Raw genomic sequence first — 24,318 nt, forward strand, 5'->3', positions numbered from 1 at the left:
GTATTGGTCAGCTGGGTCGGGTGTGTACAATAGGTAAACAATGGGTGCTTTCTTTATGCCAGCTGTCAAAGGGGCCTATGGCAGGCCTTGGGAGTGTGAAACAGAGGGAAGTGGTTATTTTATCATTTTCCACCGATTCCGACCAAGATGGCAGGTGAATACCAATGAAGGTTTTCTGAATCCATGAGGGAATTGGATGCCTCTCCATGGAGTTTTGCTATTGGATTTCTTGCATCCATGATCAAAGCAACAGCAGCAAAAAACATATTTAGCATAATACAATGGAAAGCTGTAGGTTCCAGCTTCTAATGCCAGATTGAACAGTTCCGGATTCCTGCTGTGGGCAGTGAGCACCATCTTGTTCCATCCTAGGTCATGGTGATCCCATTGGATATCAGGTCACCATGATTGGCCTGCAGGGCCAGTTACATAATGCAAATCCCTGATCCACAGCAGCAAAAAAGCTTTGTCAATCACATGGGGACTAATTTTTTTTCTTTAAATATTACGAGGTAATTGCCCCCAAGTTTTTAGACCGCATGATAAGTTTCTTACATGTGAGGGCAGAGCAACAGGCATCAGATTACAATCTGGCCTCTTCAGCCAGTGTCTTTCTCACCAATATGAGCCCCTAATGAGCTTGATATGTGTTGCTTCCAAGCCCTGTTAGACTAGCAATACTAGAAGCACTGGGCTGGAGTTGAGTTTTGGGCTGTTTGTACATAATGCATTGTCAGTAGAATAGAGTGCTATCTTTATCCCCCTAATTTTTAGTTTCAAAGTTGCATTTTTGTTTTAAGTTTGAATTTTTCATTTAGATAAAAGTTTGGGCTGTGCAATACTATAACGTGAAAAATGTGTCACGACAAGTTTTTAAAAGAAAAACAGAACAACAAAATCACCAATGTCTTCCATTTGGAGATGTATAGTTCCACGCCACTTTAGTGCTTCAGTAGCAGATGTAGTGCCAAACCTTAGAGGCAGTGCATGAGGTTAGCGGAGCTTGCCATGAGCGATTTAACCGAAAATATTTTTTTTTAACAGGTCGTAGCTGAATGAACGAACCAGAGTTCAGGTTTATCCAGCAAACTGGCTTGAGGAATGTCAGGTTGGAAACCAGAATCTCATTATTGTGCTTTTGGTCTCCTATCTCTTCTGTTGAGTTTAGTGATCACAGTGAATCCTGATGCTTGGGATTGCCAGCCACTAGCTTAGATTTGAGGGAAGGCAGTGATTCTTTATACAGAGCTTCAGAAAACCTATTGATGTGGTCTGCCTCAACAGCCGGAGCAGACTAGCATCCAACTTTATGTTCCATGAACTAAATAGATCATAACGTCATCTGAACAATTACCAGCAGTTTCTGAAAACCATTATCCATGGCCTTGGAGCTAGTGGACCATCTTTATAGAACATTGGGCTGGTGGTTGAGGGGAACCTCAGCTCCACATCATTCTCTGTTGTGCAGATTGTATCTAGTGCTTGTATGTGAGACAGTGAGACCCACCTGCCTGTAGAGTTTATATAACAGCACCCAGTAGTACTTGTATTTATGCTGTAGCTGTACTGTCAATGTGGAATGGTTTCTGTCTTCACTGAGACTGCAATTACAGTGTAAACACAACTTGACTCTGGACTTGGTGAGACTCCCTGGGGTGATGGAGGATCTTTGCTTCAGAGTAAACTTGTGCCCATTTTGCTTAACACAAGTTTGGCATTGATTGAAGCTGAAACCGCAGGCCCTGACCATGATCTTGCCGTGTTAATGCAGCCCTAATGAGGCAGCTGATCAACTCTTTAAACTTAAGGCCACCTGAAAGTAGTACCTGGACTGGTCACTGGTGGGATTCATTCTAATTCTATAACACCAGGACAGGAGCCACCAACTAGGTACACTGTCGACTGAATGTCATAGGCATGATTTACTTATCCTGTAGTTCTGTGATTCTTTTGCAGCAAGGACAGTGGGGTTTATTTCCATTTAGTGAACATCATGGAACCTTCCAGGAAGCTTTTGTTTTTTGCTGATACCCAGAATCTCATGGCACTCAATCTGTCTTGCAACATCGCTCATGCTGGTTGAGACTGACTCAGAGATCAGATTGTAGTATAACTGTCACTGTTCATTTTTTTTTTAAGTAGATTGCGCTTTGCAAAATAATTCAGCTTTGGGGAAGATTATTAAATACCTCCTGGGTTTCACCTGCAAATGAAACTCTTAGCACAAATTGTAGTCACATTAAAATGCAAATAAAGCCATATGATTTTAGAGTATGTGCCATTAGTAGCAATAACTGTTGTACATGTGTTCGTGATGCTGTACCAATGTAAGGGAGGAGGGGCTTGGAGAGAAGTGGTTGAAAAATGACCGAACAGACCTCAACCTAGTTATTCTGGAACAAGCTGACTTGTAGTGTTAGAAACCTTCAAACTAGGGGCACTGGAATTGCTCTGTTCCTGGCTGTGGTTAGACTAGCCAGCAATACTTGTGACATCGAGGATGTAGTGCTTGGACAGTTCTGGTGGCCACCATCTAAGCTCCTCGAGAAAGCTGGAAACAGCACTGCAGGACCTGTGCACATTGGAAAGTGGGCAGGAGAAGAAACTGCGAACAGGACAATACCCAAAGCAGGCCCATCACAGGAATTTCAAATCTGAGCACAGCACGCTTTCTGTGGACTGCAGGCGCTCATTTTTAGTGGGCCAGGTATCCATCTGAGCTACCAAGGGTCTACTATCCATCAACACATCAGGTTTGGGGCTTGCTGCTGTGTAAATTTGGGTGCAAGCTGCAGGAATTCAACTGGAGAGTGTCAGCAGAACTTCGAACTGACCACAAGAATCCAGGGCAAAGGAGGCTGAGTTTTTAATTATGCATGTTCAAAAATGTATTATATACAGTAGCTAGGTCTGTAATGAAATCAATCCAATGTTTAATTATGCATTAACAGACACTGAGCAATAGGAATTAAAATATACTGCAGATGTATCATCCTTTCATTATCGTTCAGCTCGCAAAGCTGATTTGCTGTAAAGACATGGAGAGAATGAGGCAATGTGCTATGCAGCTAGGAGAACAGTGACTGTAAGGAGCCTGAGACAGGAGAGGGAAGGCTGGAGTTTCCATAGTGAATCTGGACAATTTTTACTCTGCTGCTGGCGTGCGGTAGGATATCTTCCCCCCCCCTTCCCCTTTGAGTCAGGCCACTGGCAACTCGGGAAGCCATGATCAGGCCTCGGTCAGAGTTGTTGAACAGAATGCAGGTGTATTTCTGTAAAGAGGAAATGTTCCACAGGTAGGGGCTAACTCATAACCTATGACGAGATTGAAAACAGTGGCAAACAAAAGTCAAGCATCGGTCATCTGTTGTGGAGTTTGTCTGATTTCCTCCAGTGAGGTCTGTATCCTCTCCATTTCCCTGCTGTGGATGTCTCTCATTTGGGTTTAGTCTCTCCTTTGCCCCATTTCCAAGAATTGTTGGTAATGGGGTCTTCCAACACATTGAAGTGTAAGCTGTGGTATATTTTTACCCCTTCCTCATGACCTTGTAGCCTTTGAAGGAGTCCAATGATAAAGATTCACAGCAGAAACATGTAGGAGGGCAAGTTACACAGCTTACTCGGCTCCTGCAGGTTTGGTATTTGGGCACATGACTACTCTGTGTAACCCTCTTTCTCTGCATTGCTGCAAGGGAGTAGATCTATCCCTGTTGAATGGACCAGCCCTTTTCTCTCATCCAATCCTTAATGACATTAGGATCTGCCTGGGAGTGATTTGGGGAAGTCTAAAGAGAGCTTTACTCGTCATCTAACCTCTGCTGTATCTGTCCTGGGAGTGTTAGATGAGATTAGTTTAAAATGTCCTTATCCCGAGCATTAGCATCTTCCCTTTTCAGTCCCATATGGGCACTGGCCAGATTTGTGACTTGTGTACTTTCAAACGTACATTGGTTTACACTGAATTGATCAATTCTAAAATCTGAATAGGAAACTTTATTAATTGGCAATCTGTTCCTTGATTTATTTGCTTGAATGAGGCTTCAGCCACAGAGTAGGGCTAGGTACCTATAGTCTGTCACATGCTCCCCTCCCAGTGCTAACTATCTGTATTGACTGATTCAAGTTGGAACAGGTCATGCCCTTCGGTTGCAGCACAATGTCTCAGATCTCTCTTCATTAAGCCAGCGCTGTGCTGGGTTTATAATCTGTCTAAATTTGTTATTTGAATTTTTTTATGGAATTACAGTGCTAAATGTTTTCTAGATGCATGAGGCAGCTTGCATTAAACTATGCATTTCAGAGAGAAGGGATGAGAATTGCATGAATCATTCACTACTGTAGAATGATCCCTGGAGCAGTTTGATTGCTCTAACTTCACCTCTGTACAGAACTAACAGCAATAAAAGACCCGTGTGCCAAGGGTGCACCAGTGTTTATTATGTGTATTTTTGTCGGTTTCTTTGTGGAAAAGTTTGTTCCTCGGAGCTGGCTGCAGGAGCAACACCTTCCTCAGAAGCATTTGAGTGATTTGTGCTCATCAAGTTGTGGAAGATTATGGTGGTGCAGTGGTTAGCACTGCTGCCTACGGCGCTGAGGCCCCAGGTTTGATCCTGGCCCCAGGTCACTGTGTGGGGTTTGCACATTCTCCCCGTGCCTGCGATGGATTCACCTCCACAACACAAAAAGATGTGCAGGTTAGGAGGATTGGCCATGCTAAATTGCCCCTTAATTCAAAAAATAATAATTGGGTACTCAATTCATTTTTTTTTAAGTTGTGGAAGATTTTTTTTCTTCACAAAGCTGCATTGCAGACATCCAGTATCAGTATGAAACACTGCTCGGTGGCTTGTACACCTCTGCTAAATCTTATCACTGCTAAAGAACATAAGAAATAGGGCAGGAGTAGATCATTCAGCACCTCAAGCCTACTCTGCCGTTCAATAAGACAGTGACTGATCTGATGTGACCTTAATTCTTTTTTTCATGCTTGTCCCTCCCCCTATGTATCCCTGGACTCCCTTGTCAAATTGAAATTCTGTCCAATTCAGTGTCGAATATATTTAAAGACCCAGCTTACTGGGGAAGGGAATTTCAAACACTCGTGACCCTCTGAGAAATATCTGTCTTAAATGAAAGACCCCTAATTTTGAAATTGTGCCTCCCCTCCCCTCCCCATTCTAGGTTGAGCGGAAACATCTTCAACATGTGAGGAGTCGGCACGTTCTCCCCGTGACTGCATGGGTTTCCTCCGGGTTCTCTGGTTTCCTCCCATAGTCCAAAGACGTGCAGGTTAGGTGGATTGGCCATGCTAAATTTGGATTTGTCCAAAAACAAGATTAGGTTGGGTTATGGAGATGGGGTGGCTGTGAGGGCTTAAGTGGGTCAGTGAGACTCGATGGGCTGAATGGCCTCCTGCACTGTATGTTCTAACATGTACCCTGTTAAGCCCCCTGAGACTCTTTCTTTCAATAAGTTTACACCTCATTCTTCTAAACTCCAATGAGGATAGGCTCAAACTTTCCTCCTACATCCTCTGCATGCCTTCATCCTAGTGAACATTTGAACTGGCTTCAATGCAAGAATGTCCTAAAATTAGGTGACCAAAACTACACTTTGTGTGACGTCACCAATGCCGTGTAGAGTTGAAAGACTTACTACTTTTATCCTCTATCCCCATGCAGTAAAGGCCAATGTTTCAATTGCCTTCTTAATTACTTGTCGGTGGAGCAGTAGTTAGCAATGCTGCCTCACAGCGCCGAGGACCCGGATTTGATTCTGCCCCGGGTCACTGTGGAGTTTGCACATTCTCCACTTGCCTGCATGGGTCTCACCCCCACAACGCAAAAGATGTGCCGAGTAGGTGGAATGGCCATGCTAAATTGCTCCTTAATTGGGAAAATAAATTTAAATGAATTACTTGCTGTATCTGCATGTAGGTTTTTTGTGATTCACGTAAAACGACCTGCAGGTCCTTCTATTATTATTCCTCTCTGCAGACTCTGACCATTTAAATAATACTCTACTTTTCTCTCCTTGCCAAAGTGGACAACTTCATATTTTACCATGTAATACTTCATCTGTCAGTTTTTTCCCCCGCTGACTTAATCCATCTACATCCCTTTGCAAACATCTTTAGCTTCCTTACAATTTATTTTCCTAACTATCTTTGTATTATGTGCAAATTTGCCTACAATACATGTAGTCCTTTCATTCAAGTAATTAATACAGATCATAAATAGTTGAGGCCCCAGCACTTCACTCATTAACAATTTGACAATCTGAAAATGCTGAAATTGTGCAGTATTTTCTGTTTTTGGTTCAGATTCCAGCATCTGCAGTAATTTGCCCTTACCCTAGTGATAGTAATTGTTTTAAGTTTCTCCCTTTTGCCTCTTGATTTCCAACAATTCTAGGGATGCTTATTGTGTCTTCTACTGTGAAAACAAAATACTTGATCAAAGCATGTCATTACCTTGTTTTCCATTAATTCCACAGTCTCACCCTCTGGGACCAATGCTCACTTCAGCTACTCTTTTCCTTTTTATATCCTTTGTTAAGAACCGTGCTGATGTTACCCGTGGTAGTGTCTCAAAACCCCAAAGGATAACTTGAAACACTGGTTCTTAGTGATGTATGTTTGTTTGGAATAATATGAGGAAACAATGTACAACCCAGTGACGAACCAGTCCAATCATTGTGTAAACAATTAATAAAGAATATTTATTGAAGTAAAAGAAAAGATAAAACACACAACAAAAGGCTAATATTCACTATGACACTGAAGTTACCTCTTGTTCCCAAAATACGTATTTTTTAAAACTTAGAGTACCCAATTCATCTTTTCCAATTAAGGGGCAATTTAGCGTGGCCAATCCACCTAGCCTGCACATCTTTTGGGTTGTGGGGGCAAAACCCACGCAAACACGGGGAGAATGTGCAAACTCCACACGGACAGTGACCCAGAGCTGGGATCGAACCTGGGACCTTGGCGCCGTGAGGCAGCAGGGTTAACCCACTGCACCACCGTACTGCCCTATTATTCCCAAAAATACCCACATTTCCTGAACTAACTGAGACACCCCCAAGCAACATCTAATTTTAGTAACACTATAAGTCAAATCCAGTTCACAGTTAGTTACCTCACAATACCACTTAACCTTAACCAAGTCCGGAGAAACGTCTCTTCCTAGTTCATCGAAGGCACAAAACAGTCTTGTAGAGAATATCTGCAATCTGCCATGGCTCTAAATGTTGGATGAAACAGGCCTCTGGTGGCTTGGATCACAGATGGAACTGGCCTGTTTGGCTGTTGGATGGAGAACTAGACTCCTTCCAATGAGGGTGCTAGCAGATGTACTGTTCAATCTCTTTGATATTTCCCTCTGTGGATTCTACTGTCGACCAAGCTCAAATTCCTTGTCTTGGTGCCTGCTGGTGTTGTTACCTTTCTGTTATTTAATTTTCATTTCAAGTTCACTGTTAATCTCATGATTTTTCCACATTCCTTTTATTTAAATGTTTTTATTGAGTTTTTGGTATACAATATAAATATGAACAAACTGTAGGAGTTAAACAAGAGAATATAAGAAGTAAAACTAAAACTATTTACACATAGATTGGCTTTGACTATTTACATAGATACATCATAGTTTCCCCTTTTTAAAATTCCTTACAGTGTTTGCAATCGCGATTGTGGACCCCTACGTTTCACTTCCCATCGGCTTTCCCTTTGCTTTCCCTTGTGTCTCCTGGTCTCCTGGTTCCTTTGTTGGGCTTGGATGAGTTCCATGTTCTCCTGACCCCACTTCACCACCCCCCCTCTCCCCCTTCCTTGCTGTGTTGTGGTTGGGGCAGCACGGTGGCGCAGTGGGTTAGCACTGCGGCCTCAGGGCACCATGGTCCCAGGTTCGATTCCGGCTCTGGGTCACTTTCTGTGTGGAGTTTGCACATTCTCCCCGTGTTTGCATGGGTTTCGCCCCCACAACCCAAAGATGTGCATGCTGGGTGGATTGGCCATGCTAAATTGACACTTAATTGGAAAAAAATGAATTGGGTACTCTTAAAAATTAAAACAAAAAAGTTGTGGCTACCCCCTCCGAATCTTTGATTTCCTGGTTGTTGCTATAAACAGGTCCTGGAACAACTGAGTAAATGGTTCCCACGCTCTGAGGAAGCCTTCTTGCCTGGAAATATATGGTCCCGGCACCTTCCCCGCCTGCATAGAGCTAATACTCTCTATGACCTTGTCTCCGCGCTCGCAAAGGGTCCCCTGTGCCTGGCGGAATTAGTGCATGGCTTTCCTCATGGAGAGCAGGTCAAAGTCCATCTGTAGCTTTTTCCTCTCCGCCAGGAGCTCTAGCATCTGGGCCTTGGAATATCGCCGGTCTACTTCCAGTATGGAGCCAACTAGCTGTTACCTGGCCACCCTCTCTTCCCGTGTCCAACCTCCATTCGTGGATCCTGTACACAGTTAAAGAGCCCCCACCCCATGATCAGTCGGTGTGCATCTATGTAAGGGATTTCCACCATGGCCTTCTTTATACTCCAGTTGGGAATGTACACGTTAACAAGGACTACTGGTGCCCCATCTAGGACACCGATGACTATGATGTACCGTTCCCCCTGTGTCCATAACCATCTTTGTCACTTTAACTTTCCACATTTCTGATAATTTGTAAAAACCTTTATCATCTTTTTATATGAAATGAAATGAAAATCGCTTATTGTCACAAGTAGGCTTCAAATGAAGTTACTGTGAAAAGCCCCTAGCCGCCACATTCCACGCCTGTTTGGGGAGTCTGGTACGGGAATTGAACCGTGCTGCTGGCCTGCCTTCGTCTGCTTTAAAAGCTAGCGGTTTAGCCCTGTGCTAAACCAGCCCATATTTCATGCTAGTTTTCTCTCATACATCAATTTCTCCCTCTTTATTTTCCTGGCCATCCTTTACTAGTTTCTAACATTCCCAATCTTCTGGCCTACAACAAATCTTCACAACACAACAAGTTTTTCTTTGAATGTAATACCACCCTTAGTCATGGATGGTACATCTTTCTGGTAAATTCCTCCTCAATGAAATATATCTTTGTTTAGAATTATGAAATATGTTCTTAAATGTCTGCCACTACATAGCAACAGGAGTAGGCCAATTATTTTTTTCCAATTAAGGGGCAATTTAATGTGGCCAAAAGACCTACCCTGCACATCTTTGGGTTGTGGGGGCGAAACCCACGCAAACACGGGGAGAATGTGCAAATTCCACATGGACAGTGAGCCAGAGCCTGGATTGAGCCTGGGACCTCGGCGCCGTGAGGCAGCAATGCTAACCACAGCACCACTGTGCTGCCATTAAGGGGCAATTTAGCTTGGCCAATCCATCTATCCTGCACATCTTTGGCTTGTAGGGGTGAGACCCATGCAGACATGGGGGGAATGTGCAAACTCCACGTGGACAGTGACCCGAGGCCAGGATCGAACCTGGGTTCTCAGCACCGTGAGGCACAGTGCTAATCACTGGGTGGCGCAGTGGTTAGAATTGCTGCCTGAGCTAGATTCCTGGCTTGGGTCACTGACTGTGCAGTGTCTGCGCAGGTTTCCTCCGGGTGCTCTGCGGCTTCCTCGCAGTCCAAAGATGTGCAGGTTAGGTGCATTGGCCATGCTAAATTGCCCTTAGTGCCCAAAATGGTTAGGTGGGGTTACTGGGATAGGGTAGAGGTGTGGGCTTAAGTCGGGTACTTTTTCCAAGAACTGGTGCAGACCCGATGGGCCGAATGGCCTCCTTCTGCACTGTAAATTCTATGATTCTATTCACAATCTATATCAAGGATCTGGATGAAGGGACCGAATCTATGGTAACTATGGAATCTATGGCAAAAAGATAGGAAAGTAAGTTGTCAAGAGGACATAAAGAGTCTGCAGTGGGATTTATATAAGTTAAGTGAGTGGGCAAAAATTTGGGAGATGGCTTCACCCCGTGACTGTGTGGGTCTCACCCCCACAACCCAATGATGTGCAGGCTAGGTGGATTGGCCGCGCTAAATTGCCTCTTAATTGGAATTTTTAAAAAAAAATTTGGTAGATGGGGTACAATGTGGGAAAATGTGAACTTGTCCACTCTGGTGAGGAAGAATAAAAAAACAGTATATCATTTAAATGGAGTAAGACTGCAGAACTTCATGGGACAGAAGGATCTGAATGCCAAGGTACATGAATCACAAAACGTTAGTATGTAAGTGATTAAGAAGGCAAATAATAATAATCTTTATTATTCTCACAAGTAGGCTTCCATTAACAACGCAATGAAGTTACCATGAAAAGCCCCAAGTCACCACACTCTGGCACCTGTTCGGGTATACTGAGTGAGAATTCAGAATGTCCAATTCACCTAATAAAACAAGCATATCTTTCAGGACTTGTGGGAGGAAACTGGAGCACCCGGATGAAACCCACGCAGGCACGGGGCAGTCTCCACACAGTCACTGACCCACTTAACAAAGGATATAATTGCGTTAGATGTAGATTAGAGACGGTTCCATCGACTGATTCCTGGGATGAAGGGGTCACTTTATGAGGAATAGCTGAGCAGGGTGGGCTGACACCCATTGGAATTTAGAAGAATGGGAGGTGAATTTATTGAAACATATAAGATCTTGAGGGGACTTGATAGGGTGCTTGCTGAGAGAACATTTCCCTTTGTGGGTGAATCTAGAACCAGGGACACAGTTTAGAAATTAGAGGTCTCCCATTTAAGTCTGGGATGAAGTGATTTTTTAAAAATCTCAGTGTTGTTAGTCTGCTTTTCCCCAGCGAACAGTGGAAGCTGACTTATTGAACACATTCAGTGCCGAACTAGGTAGATTTTTGATCCACAAAGGAGTCAAGGTTTATGAGGATAGGCAGGAAAATGGAGATGAAGCCACATTCATATTAGTCACGAATACTGGAGCAGGCTCGAGGGGCTGACTGGCCTACTCCTGCTGCCAATGCTTCTGTTCTTGATGTGGAGATGCCGGCGTTGGACTGGGGTGAGCACAGTAAGAAGTCTTGCAACACCAGGTTAAAGTCCAACATGTTTGTTTCAAACACTAGCTTTCGGAGCGCAGCTCCTTCACCTGAGGAAGGAGCTGCGCTCCGAAAGCTTGTGTTTGAAACAAACATGTTGGACTTCAACCTGGTGTTGTAAGACTTCTTACTGTGCTTCTGTTCTTCTGAGAGCATTTTCGAAATGGCAAGAAAGAATCTAGGAACTGTGGACGAGCAGACAGATTTAGGGGCCTTAAGTTAAAAAATCACTGAAGTCTACTGAACAGGTACAAAATAAAAAGGTTACATTTAATTTGGTCTTTATCTTAGGGGCATAAGTTATTTTACAACTGTACAGAGTTCTGGGTAAACCCCAACTGCAGCACTGCAGTCAGCCTGTACATCTTACCTCACAAAGCATATGCCTTGCAATGGGTGCAGCAACAGATTTGCCCAAGAATTAAAAGTATTACAGTATGAAATCAGGTTCTATAGGTTCAACAGCTTGTGTTCCTTCGATAATAGAAGATTAAGGGAAAAATTGTGGCGTTTAAGATGATCAATGGTGGACAGTGAGAGATAGTTTCTTCTAGTGAAGGGATTCCAGGACAGGTCCAACAGACCACAATCAGTAAGAATGAACACCAACATCTCCTCCACAATAGTCCTCAATACCGGTGCCCCGCAAGTCTGCGTACTTAGTCCCCTACTCTACTCCCTGTACACACACAACTGCGTGGCAAAACTTGGTTCCAACTCCATCTACAAGTTTGCTGACGATACGACCATAGTGGGCCGGATCTCGAATAACGACGAGTCCGAATACAGGAGGGAGATAGAGAACCTAGTGGAGTGGTGTAACGACAACAATCTCTCCCTCAATGCCAGCAAAACTAAAGAGCTGGTCATCGACTTCAGGAAGCAAAGTACTGTACACACCCCTGTCAGCATCAACGGGGCCGAGGTGGAGATGGTTAGCAATTTCAAATTCCTAGGGTTGCACATCACCAAACATCTGTCCTGGTCCACTCATGCGACGCTATCACCAAGAAAGCACAACGGCGCCTATACTTCCTCAGAAAACTAAGGAAATTCAGCATGTCCACATTAACCCTTACCAACTTTTACAGATGCACTATAGAAAGCATCCTATCGGGCTGCATCACAGCCTGGTATGGCAACTGCTCGGCCCAGGACCGCAAGGAACTTCAGAGAGTCGTGAATACCACCCAGTCCATCACACGAACCTGCCACCCATCCATGAACTCCATCTACACCTCCCGCTGCCGGGGGAAAGCAGGCAGCAGAATCAAGGATCCCTCCCACCCGGCTTACTCACTTTTCCAACTTCTTCCATCGGACAGGAGATACAGAAGTCTGAGAACACGCACGAAGACTCAAAAACAGCTTCTTCCCTACTGTCACCAGACTCCTAAATGACCCTCTTATTGACTGACCTCATTAACACTACACCCTGTATGCTTCAACCGATGCCAATGCTTATGTAGTTACATTGTATATCTTGTGTTGCCCTATTATGTATTCTCATGTATTTTCTTGAATTTTGTTTAATTCCCTTTTCTTCCATGTACTGAATGATCTGTTGAGCTGCTTGCAGAAAACTACTTTTCACTGTACCTCGGTACACGTGACAATAAACAAATCCAATCCAAGAGTAACCTGAAAATTCGAGTCAGGCTTGTTAGGAGGGGAAAATGGAAGCACTTTCTGAGACTAAGAGTAGTGGGAATTTGGAACCTGTTCCACTCTAGGATCAGTTAAACTGGGGGGGGGGGGGGGGCTGGAGATAGATGGATTTAAGGTACAGATAATAAACTGTGGCCTAATTTTGGCATGAACAGGCCCCAGGCCTGAATGGCCCTGGTGTCAATATTTCTATCTGGCGGAGGAGTGCTGGCTGCAGACATTCAATGCTTATCGGATGGAGTTGGTCAGATCTACTCCTTGCGTTTCGTTCCTCAAAGTTAATGCATCACAAATGTGAATATATTTTCTTCAGGCACATCTTTGACGCCCGCCCAGGGGTCCGTTAGTGAATGGCGGCGCCCCCCGAGATCCCAGGCAGGAAGTTGCCATGAGGTGTCCGCTCTCTTGCCTGTTTCGAGTGCGGGTGGTCGGCGCCAGGATGAGCGGGTCCGCGGGCGGCGACAAGCGGAAAGAGATCGAGGAGGAGCCGGGACTCGGGCTCCAGGGCAACGGCCAACCCCCGACAAAAAAAACCAGGAACAAGAAGGGCAAGAGTGACCGCTATGTGCCTCCGCCCAGGAAGAAGAGTTCAGGCATCAGCTTCAGTCATCAGCACTTCAGGGGTAAAGTGTGCGGTCGGGCCCCACTCTCACCGCATTAAAATGAACCAATTGTTTCACGAAAATCAGTAATGCGTAAAGTGGGTAGGACTCTCCAAGCAGAATCCATATCTGTCTCTTAGTTCTGTCCTGTCTTACTGCTGTCATTATGTTCAAACTACCTTGCCCCCTTCACCCATCCTCATCTTAGTACATTATATAACGTGCAATCCTATCCCAGAAGCACTGTGGATGTGCCTGCACCACGTGAACTGCAGTGGTTTATATTCACACTCATCGCCTCTTTCTACCTCTGCAACATCACTTGATTTTAACCCAGTCTCAGCTTGTCTGCTGCTGAAGCCCTCTAACGCCCTCATTCTCTTTAGAATCGACTATTCCAACACATATTGGCTGGTCACCCACATGTTTAGGAGGGGTTATGGGTTACGGGGATATGGTGGAAGTGAGGGCTTAATGTGGATCGGTGCAGACTTGAAATGAAATGAAATGAAATTCGCTTATTGTCACGAGTAAGCTTCAATTAAGTTACTGTGAAAAGCCCCTAGTTGCCACATTCCGGCGCCTGTCTGGGGAGGCTGGTACGGGAATTGAGCCGTGCTGCTGGCCTGTTTGGTCTGCTTTAAAAGCCAGCGATTTAACCCAGTGAGCTAAACCAGCCCAATGGCCTCCTTCTGCACTATGTTCTGTGCTACCCTCCATAAGTATATGGTCATAGAATCCCTACAGCACAGAAGAAGGTCCAACGAGTCTGCGCCAAACTCCGAGAGAACTCTCTACTTAGGCTCACTCCCCTGCCCTATCCCTGTAACCCCACCTAACCTGCACATCTTTCGACTGTGGGAGGAAACCGGGGTGCCTGGAGGAAATCCATGCAGATATGGGGGAAAATGTGCAAACTCCACACAGACAAGGCCGGAATTTAACCCCCGTCTGTGGTGCTATGAGGCAGCAGTGCAACCTACTGTGCCACCCAGGATCTTAGAAATTTCAGCTGCACCACCATTACCCTCCATGACCTACATGGGCTCCTGGTCAAGTGATGTATTGATTATAAAATTCCCACCCTTGTTTTCAAATCTCTCCATTGGCTTCCCTGTACCAATCTCTAGAAATCTCTTCCAGCCCCACAACTCCAGTCTGAGTTAGGGGCTGGTTAGCACAGTGGGCTAAACAGCTGGCTTGTAATGTAGAACAATGCCAGCAGCGCGGGTTCAATTCCCGTACTGGCCTCCCGGAATGTATTTTCAAAGTAACTTCATTGAAGCCTACTTGTGACTTTTAAGTGACTATTATTAGATATCGACAGTCTTCTAAATCTGACCTCTTGTGTGTATTCCTATTTATAATTGCTCCACCATTGGTGGCTGTGCCTTTGGCTACTTAGGCCCCAAGCTCAGGAATCCCCTCCCAACACCTCTCTGCCTCTATCTCACTTTCCTCCTTTAAGACACTTGTTAAAACCTCCCTCTTTGATGTAATTTTTGATCATGTGACCTAATCTCGCCGTATGTGGCATGGTGTCATATTTTGCTTAACAATACTCTATATTGCCTTGGGATGTTTCATTACATTAATGGTTCTATATAAATATACATTGTTGAAATTCAAGAAGACATTCACCATCACCTGCTCAAGGGCAATTGGGAATGGCTTTCCCATCAACACTCACTCCTGTGAGCAAAATAATCATCTAGCACTTGCGGCTGGGAAATTCACAGCTATTGAGGGCTGCAATAGTATCACAAGCTTTGGGGACCTCACTAATGCTGAAATTCCAATGGTTAGCACTGTTGCCTCATGGCGCCGAGGTCCGATCCCGGCTCTGGGTCACTCTGTCCATGTGGAGTTTATACATTCTCCCCGTGTTTGCTTGGGTTTCGCCCCCACAACCCAAAGATGTGCACGTAGGTATTGGCCATGCTAAATTGTCCCTTAATTGGACAAAATGAATTAGATACTCTTTTTTTCAAAAAAACTAATGCTGAAATTCAAAAGTTAAGGTACATTTGAACGGGAGACAATGCTGGTGGGTCCTCCGGCACCTCCCATCTGGACTATTCACTTGGCATTGCTGGCTAAAAATGTTCCAAATGTCATTCTGTGTTGCGCCGTTGTTGAGGATGTTCATGGAGTTGTGTCTTTGCCCCCCCCCCCCCCCCCTCCTCCGACAGAGCTTTGACCTCATCAGTTGGTTATGAAATGACTTAGCATTTTCTATTGCATTCTGCTTATATTGTTTTATTTGCACATGTGTCCTTTGTAGTGACATCAGGTCACCAACATGTACAGGGATCACTAATAAGACTACAAGACATCGCAGCAGAATTAGGCCACTTGGCCCATCAAGTTTGCTCAGCCATTCAATCATCACTGATATTTTCTCATCTCCATTCTCCTGCCTTCTCCCCATAATCCCTGATCCCCTTATTAATCAAGAACCTATCTATCTCTGTCTTAAAGACACTCAGTGAATTGGCCTCCACAGCCTTCTGCGGCAAAGAGTTCCACAGATTCACCACCCTCTGGCTGAAGAAATTCCTCCTCATCTCTGTTTTAAAGGATCGTCTCTTTAATCTGAGATGGTGTCCTCTGGTTCTAGTTTTTCCTACAAGTGGAAACATCTCCTCCACGCCCACTCTATCCAGGCCTCGCATTATCTTGTACGTTTCAATAAGATCCCCTCTCATCCTTCTAAACTCCAACGAGTATGACCCAGAGTCCTCAAACGTTCCTCATACGACAAGTTCTTCATTCCAGGCATCATTCTGTGAACCTCCTCTGGACCCTTTCCAAGGCCAGCACATCCTTCCTTCCTTTGGGGTCCAAAACTGCTCACAATAATCCAAATGGGGTCTGACCAGAGCCTTATTCAGCCTCAGAACCTGGTCTTGTATTCTAGCCCTCTTGGCATGAATGCTAACATTGCATTTGCCTTCTTAACTGCCAACTGAACCTGCGCGTTCACCTTAAGAGAATCGTGAACAAGGACTCCCAAGTCCTTTTGTGCTCCTACTTTGCGAAGCATTTCCCCATTTAGAAAATAGTCTATGCCTAGATTCCTCCTTCCAAAGTGCATAACCTCACACTTTTCCACATTGTATTTCATTTGCCACTTCATTGCCCACTCTCCTAGCTTGTCCAAGTCCTTCTGCAGCCCGCCTGCTTCCTCAATACTACCTGTCCCTCTACAGATCTTTGTATCATCTGCAAACATAGCAACAGTGCCTTCAGTTCCTTCTTCCAGATCATTAATTATATTGTAAAAAGTTGTGGTCCCAGCACAGACCCCTGAGGCACACCACTAGTCACCGGCTGCCATCCTGTAAAAGACCCCTTTATTCCCACTCTTTGCCTTCTGCCAGTCAGCCAATCCTCTATCCATGCCAGGATCTTGCCCTGAACACCATGAGCCCTTAACCTATTTAACAGTCTCCTATGTGGCACCTTGTCAAAGGCCTTCTGGAAATCTAAACAAATCATCCACTGGTTCTCCTTTGTCTAACGTGCTTGTTACCTAACAGATTTGTCAGACATTTTTTTTTTTTTTGAATAATTTTTATTCAAGTTTTCAACAACAAATTTTATCACAACAGAGAAAAACAGTAACCCCTCCCCTCCAATACAAAAACAATAAATTAACAAGAAAAATAAATAAGCGTCAAACCATGCGAACAAACCCCCATAACGAACCCGTAGCCCCCCCCCCCCGGCTACCTTCCCCCGATTCCCGTCCATTTTCCCCTGATTCTTGGCCACCCGACTATTCGTCCTCTTGTTCGTTGGCCAAAAACAGGTCCCGGAACAATTGCATGAATGGCTCCCACGTTCTGTGGAAGCCGTCGTCTGACCCTCGGATGGCGAATTTGATTTTCTCCATTTGGAGAGATTCCGGGAGGTCGGACAGCCAGTCTGCCGCTCTGGGCGGTGCTGCTGACCGCCAGCCAAACAGGATTCTACGGCGGGCGATCAGGGAGGCAAAGGCAAGGGCGTCCGCCCTCCTCCCCAGGAATAGATCTGGCTGGTCTGAAACCCCGAAGACCGCCACTATCGGGCATGGCTCCACCCTCACCCCCACCACTTTGGACATAGCCTCGAAGAAGGCAGATTTGTCAGACATGACCTCCCTTTGACAAAGCCGTGCTGACTCAGTCCTATTTTACCATGCACTTCCAAGTGCTTCGTGATCTCATCTTTAATAACAGACTCTAAAATCTTACCAATGACCGAAGTCAGCCTATAATGTCATGTCTTCTGCCTCCCTCCCTTCTTAAACAGTGGTGTTATATAAGCCGCTTTCCAGTCCTCTGGGACCTTTCCTGCCTCCAGTGATTCCTGAAAGATCATCACTAATACCTTCACAATGTCCTCCGAAATCTCTTTTAGGACTTTGGGGTATAGTCTATCCGGTCCAGGTGACTTATCCACCTTCAGACCTTTCAGTTTCCCCAGAACCTTCTCTTTAGTAATGGTCACTGCACTCACCTCTGCCCCCTGGTTCTCCTGGAGCTCGAGCATCCCACTGGTGTCTTCCACCATGAAGGCTGATGCAAAGTAGCTATTCAGTTCATCTGCCCTAGCATGCTCTTCTACATTCTTCATTGAAAAAGGCATGGCCATCTGATTTGGTGATGGGGCTGTCACTGACCATATTTAAATATTATTTCACATTTCTCTTTAATGGAGTTATGTGGATTTCAATAATATTGTTTATGATGTTGAGTGAGTCAGTCCGGCAAATGGGTTTCAGTTCATGTTGCTCTGGCTGGTGTTCCCCACTGAAGGAGCAGGCTGTCCTCAGGTTCCACCTCTGTCGATAAAGCCCCAGGAGCTTGGATGGCGAGTGTCAGAAGATGCTTGGCCCACGAGGAGCTGTGGGTAGAGTCCTTTTGGTAATTAATCCTCCCATCCCAGAGTTGCTAACTCATCGCTGGTCTATACTGAATAGGTCAACTAGGTTAAGGAGAGATATGACCTGCAAGGCCTCCAATCCAGCAAATTTAGCCACCCACTCCAATGAGAAGGCTTGGCATATGGATATCAAGCTCCCCTGTGCTGCCTTCAAAGTTAAGTAGCCTGATGCCGCTGACTGTCTCGGTATTCGCGTTAAGAAGGACTCTGTGCTGGTTTGCGGACCCAGCATGCGGTAGCTAGTTCATGGGAAAGCTGGAGGCCGACTGTGAAGAGTTTATGATCCAGGTACAATGCCGATGTTATAAAACGTGCCAGTGACCAGCTAATAATCCATGACTCTCCTTTCACATCTCTCCCTTTAGAAACCCAATATTACTTTGAGAACGGACTGAGGAAGGTGTTTCCCTACTACTTTGACTTCCAGACTTACTGTAAAGGGCGTTGGGTTGGGAAGACACTGCGAGAAGTGTTCAGCTCTGAGTTCAGGGTCGAGCCAATGGAGTATTATACCCAGGCTGCCGAAGCTGGCAGAATTCGGCTTAATGAGGAACCTGCTGACCTTAACACAGTCTTAAAGGTACAGTCACTGGACTATGGTGTTTTTTGTGATTTTTGAATAATGCACTGATTTAGGAACAGCTTAACATAAAAGGGTCTGTTCTCTTGCTATGGTTAGCTTGCGTAATGATATTGCCCGTTAAGTGTACAGGTCCGTCCGTTAAATAAAATTATTCTTAAATGGCCACTGTAATGGTGCATAGTTCAGTTATTCACTAGCCAGCATCTTGGGCCACAAGGGGTAAGCCTCGATGTATCTTTTAATAGTCAGTGAGCTGTAATCATTTCACCACCAATATTTAATTGGGAGGGGGAGGTTCAGAAAGCTCCTCTTTTTCCTTCGAAAGCTTCTCTCTGTCTTGCTTTGTCTGCAGTCAGTAGTGGCGGTGGGGTTTAAATTCTCTTCATTTTTCCTGTTGCACACTGTAAATGTGGACCTGACTGAGCTGGTCTCTGCACCTCACATTTGACTATCCACACACAGTAGAATGTGGTACAAGGGTGTCAGGAAGTGGGCACATGCAACGCCTACCTGAGCAGGGTCATTGCTCTTGAAAAAGGATACGTCCTCCCTTAACTGTGAGTGCATACCTTTTCTGTTTCTTTTTCATTGCTTGGCTGTTGTCCAGCCAGGCTCCTGAATTGTGAACCTGAGACATGAAATTGTCATTTTATTGAACCAGCAGAGGTTCTGATTGATGCGAGGAGCTAGCTAGATATAGTTAGTGATATTCCCAAACTCTGTGTGTATATTCAGTGGAGCAGAAAACTGGAATGTGCTGCACATTGCAACCAAAGGAACATTGCTACCTTATAATAACGGTTTCCTTCACCATCTTCTAGAACAATGATTTCATGAGGAACACGGTACACAGGCACGAACCCCCTGTCACAGCTCAGCCAATGGAGATACTGACTCAGAATCAGGAGGTAGTTGTGGTGGATAAACCGGCCTCCATTCCAGTCCATCCCTGTGGCCGATTCCGCCACAATACTATAATCTTTATCCTGGGTAAGGAACATGGCTTGACAGAGCTCCACACCATCCACCGGCTGGACAGGCTCGCCTCTGGGGTCCTCATGTTTGCCAGGACGCTCGAAGTGTCAAAGAAAATGGATCAGCAAGTCCGAGAGAGACAGGTACTGTGTGAAGAAGATCTCTGAGCCAACTCGGGCTCTGTCTCGATGTTGGCTCAAAGGATTGGAACTCCGGGTTATCCCCAATTGGCCATCCTCAGTCAGGACAATGCTAAGGAAGAAATTCTTATATTCCGGAACGCCTTTCACAATCGTGGCACGTTCCTGAGTGTTTTACAGCCAATGAGTGTAATCTCTGTTATATAAAAAATGTGGTAGCCACTTCCTCACAACAAGCTCCCACAAACAGCAATGTGATGATATGTTTCAGTGATTTTGCTTGAGGATTGACTGAAACTCCGAGGAAAATGTCCCTGAGAGATTTGACAGGACCTCAGTTTGACCTCTGTTTTAAAAGATGACACCTCTGACAGTGCAGCACTCTGGCTATGCTGCACTGGCATTGTCAGCCTGGATTATGTTCTAAATCCTGGAGCGGCACTCTAATCCACAACCTACCATCACAGATGAGAGAGTGCCAGCACTGACTTCGTCACACTACCATTGGCTTTGGTGCTTTTGGAGTAGGGAGTGAGGTGGAGTAGTAGCCATGGTTCCCATTCCTTTTTTTAAATATAATTTTTATTGGAATTTTTTACAGAAAATATAAAACATAACGACAAACAATGAAATGCAACAAAATAACCCATAATAACTGTAACACCCCCAGACCATATGTATCACATCCCCCCACCCCCCCCCCAACCCCAATGAACAACAAAAGAACTTAAAAATAAATTAAAATTAAATAAACAAACATAGTCATTGTCCGCCGCCCCCCCCCCCCCCCCTTTCCCTCCCCCTTCTGCCCCTCCCCCCCGGGTTGCTGCTGCTACTGTCCCAGTACCCTATCGTTGAGCCAGAAAGTCGAGAAAAGGTTGCCACCGCCTAAAGAACCCTTGTACCGACCCTCTCAGGGCGAATTTGACCTTCTCTAGCTTAATGAAACCCGCCATGTCATTGATCCAGGTCTCCACGCTTGGGGGCCTCGCATCCTTCCATTGTAGCAAGATCCTTCGCCGGGCTACTAGGGACGCAAAGGCCAGCACACCGGCCTCTTTCGCCTCCTGCACTCCCAGCTCCACCCCAACCCCAAAAATCACGAGTCCCCATCCTGGCTTGACCCTGGATCCCACCACCCTCGACACTGTCCTCGCCACCCCCTTCCAGAACTCCTCCAGTGCCGGGCATGCCCATGGTGGGCATGGTTCGCTGGACTCCCCGAGCACCTGACACACCTGTCTTCACCCCCAAAGAACCTACTCATCCTCGTTCCAGTCATGTAGGCCCGGTGCAGCACCTTGAATTGGATGAAGCTAAGCCGCGCACACGAGGAGGAAGAATTAACCCTCTCCAGGGCATCAGCCCATGTCCCGTCTTCGATCTGTTCCCCCAGTTCCCTCTCCCACTTAGCTTTCAGCTCCTCTACTGACGCCTCCTCCGCCTCCTGCATAACCTTGTAGATATCAGATATCTTCCCCTCTCCGACCCAGATCCCCGAAAGCACCCTGTCACTCACCCCCCTCGCGGGAAGCGAAGGGAATCCCTCCACCTGCTGCCTAGCAAATGCCTTTACCTGCAGATACCTGAACATGTTCCCCGGGGGGAGCCCAAATTTCTCATCCAACTCCCCCAGGCTCGCAAACCTCCCATCAATAAACAGGTCCCTCAGCTGTCTGATGCCCACTCTGTGCCAACCCTGAAATCCCCCATCAATGTTCCCCGGGACGAACCTATGGTTCCCCCTTAACGGAGCCTCCATCGAGCCCCCCACTTCTCCCCTATGTCGCCTCTACTGCCCCCAAATCTTGAGGGTAGCCGCCACCACCGGACTCGTGGTATACCTCGTAGGAGGGAGCGGCCACAGCGCCGTTACCAGGGCCCCCAGGCTTGTATCTCCACAGGACGCCCTCTCCATCCGTTTCCATGCTGCCCCCTCCCCCTCCATTATCCACTTGCGCACCATTGACACATTGGCCGCCCAATAATACCCCGAGAGATTGGGTAACGCCAGCCCCCCCCATCTCTACCCCGCTCCAAGAAGACCCTCTTCACCCTTGGGGTCCCATGCGCCCAAACAAAGCTCATGATGCTGCTAGTCACCCTTCTAAAAAAGGCCCTAGGGATAAAGATGGGCAAACACTGAAAAAGGAACAAGAACCTCGGGAGAACGGACTGCACTCTACCCGCCAACGATAGCGGTACCGTGTCCCACCTTTTAAATTCCTCCTCCATCTGCTCCACCAGCCTGGTAAAATTAAGCGTATGGAGAGTCCCCCAACTCCTGGCCACCTGCACCCCCAGGTATCTGAAACTCTTCATGGTTCCCATTCCTGATCACCGTCCGATGTCCTACTGCTGGAACAGTATTGGGCTTGCCTGTGATGCCTTCTGTTATTGAATAGCTACTAACATTCCCTGTACAGACCCACATGTAGAGTGACCACCTGAGTGAGATCATGGAGAACTGTGCAGCAATCCATAGTATGGTGGGTGGGGTGAGCTCCACATATGCATTCCCCATGCCCAAGTTTCCATACTTTTGAGGTAAAGGAGGCAACCAAATGAAAAACAAGAGGCGAAGGGAGATTTGAGTTTGGGGAGGGGTAAGGGAATGGGGGTGGGTGGATTAAGGTTACTGGAAGTTATAGAGATGGGAAGGATGGACTCCATGATCTATATGGTCAGTTACTCTGCGCTGCTTTGTCCAGTATATCAAGAGCCTGATCTACAGGTGTAATCTGACTGATGCCGTTTTGTTTCAGGTGCAGAAAGAATATGTGTGCCGAGTGCAGGGAGAGTTTCCAGATGGCGAAATCACTTGTGAGGAGCCAATCCTCATTATCTCCTACAAAGTCGGTGTGTGCCGAGTGGACCCCTCAGGAAAACCATGCAGAACTTTGTTCCAAAAACTGAGCTACAACGGCACATCCAGTGTAGTGCGCTGCTTCCCCCACACTGGGCGTACCCACCAGATCCGGGTCCATCTCCAGTACCTGGGTCACCCCATTGTCAATGACCCTGTCTACAATACTGAAGCCTGGGGACCCCAAAGGGGCAAAGCGGGTAAGTTGGATAAATCGGACGATGAGCTGCTGACGGCATTGGTGGATGTTCACAGGTTGAAAGAAAGCTTGGATCTACTGGATCTCCCGGAAGAGGACAACCATTGTACCATGGAGAGAGGTAGCATCGAGAACACTGAGAGATCCATTCTGCCACTCAACAGCCAAACTGAAGGGACTATTGATGTGAAGAGTGAAGTTGCGGAGGAGCAAGTGGAGAAGGCAGCAGATGACAACTCTGTGGAAGTAACCAAGTCCACAGCCAGTAAGGTGGAAGAGAAGCCAGTGGTTGTGAAGGACACTCTGTGTGGCGAGTGCAAGTTGGTTAGGAAGGACCCATCCGCAAAGGACCTGGTCATGTACCTCCATGCCCTGAACTACAAAGGTCTAGACTGGGAGTATAGCTCAATGTTGCCAAAGTGGGCGGCTGCTGACTGGCAAGAGGATTGAAACCCAATCACTGTGTGTGTAAAACCTGTACCAAACATGTAGACAGACACAAACTCGAATGTTATAATGCTACCGAGTGGGTGGGAGAGAGGGCGGGCTGGTGGAAGTGGAAACTTGTGCTTCCAGTAAATGTGGGAGTCTCTGAAAAATACAGCCAATTCCATGGAGATAAGCATCAAGCTGTTTATGTATGAAAATGCTATTGAAGGCACACACCCTCTGCATTCAGTCTGAGTGCTAGTTTTGTTGTCCTGCTGTAACCCTCGTTCCAAGCTGACTTACCTTGTGATATGACACTTGGTCTATCTACTAGATCTGAACTTGAAAGAGTAGTGACCGCTTAAGGAAGGTATGGGTGAGCGAGGGTGGCTAATGCCTGTGGAGCCAGACCCATCATGGAGGGTAGTCAGTGAGCACCACAGTACTGTCCCTGATCATTTCTTTTGATGTAATTTACTGATCGGATGCTTGCCGAATGGACATGACAGAAATGTTTATTAACCACTGCGACTGATCTGTATATTGTATAACAGCATTTTATAATTATACCTCAGTTCCTGTTTGTTTGGATTTTGTATGAGCAGGGAAAATAAAATATAACAGTGCCAATAATATGAGCAGTGGAGTCAGAGAGATACTCTGGGGGGCAGGGGTGACAGAATGGGAGAGATACAGTGTCGGGTTAATAGGATGGCATGCATCCTTTCCCTAAAAACAGATTCAAGGACTAGGAAATGCTGAGATGTCTGATTGTACTCTTTATTGATTGAAATACTCATATACTGCATTGCATGCAGCACTAAAGAGATTGGGCCTGAATACTCGAACACTGGACTCATCTGGTTTCA

At 46.0% G+C, this 24,318-nt stretch overlaps 1 protein-coding gene across 1 annotated transcript; it reads left to right on the plus strand.

The window, feature by feature from the left end:
• The first annotated feature begins 12,927 nt into the window (after window positions 1–12,927).
• Window positions 12,928–24,082, plus strand: rpusd2 (RNA pseudouridine synthase domain containing 2). The gene is made up of 4 exons (XM_038782967.1): window positions 12,928–13,349; window positions 18,623–18,837; window positions 19,662–19,958; window positions 22,721–24,082. The coding sequence occupies exons 1-4, from the start codon at window positions 13,115–13,117 to the stop codon at window positions 23,468–23,470; spliced, it is 1,497 nt and encodes a 498-aa protein (XP_038638895.1). The 5' UTR covers window positions 12,928–13,114; the 3' UTR covers window positions 23,471–24,082.
• The last annotated feature ends 236 nt before the right edge of the window (window positions 24,083–24,318 follow it).

Source organism: Scyliorhinus canicula, chromosome 2 (genome assembly GCF_902713615.1).
Source record: "Scyliorhinus canicula chromosome 2, sScyCan1.1, whole genome shotgun sequence".
Taxonomy (NCBI): domain Eukaryota; kingdom Metazoa; phylum Chordata; class Chondrichthyes; order Carcharhiniformes; family Scyliorhinidae; genus Scyliorhinus; species Scyliorhinus canicula.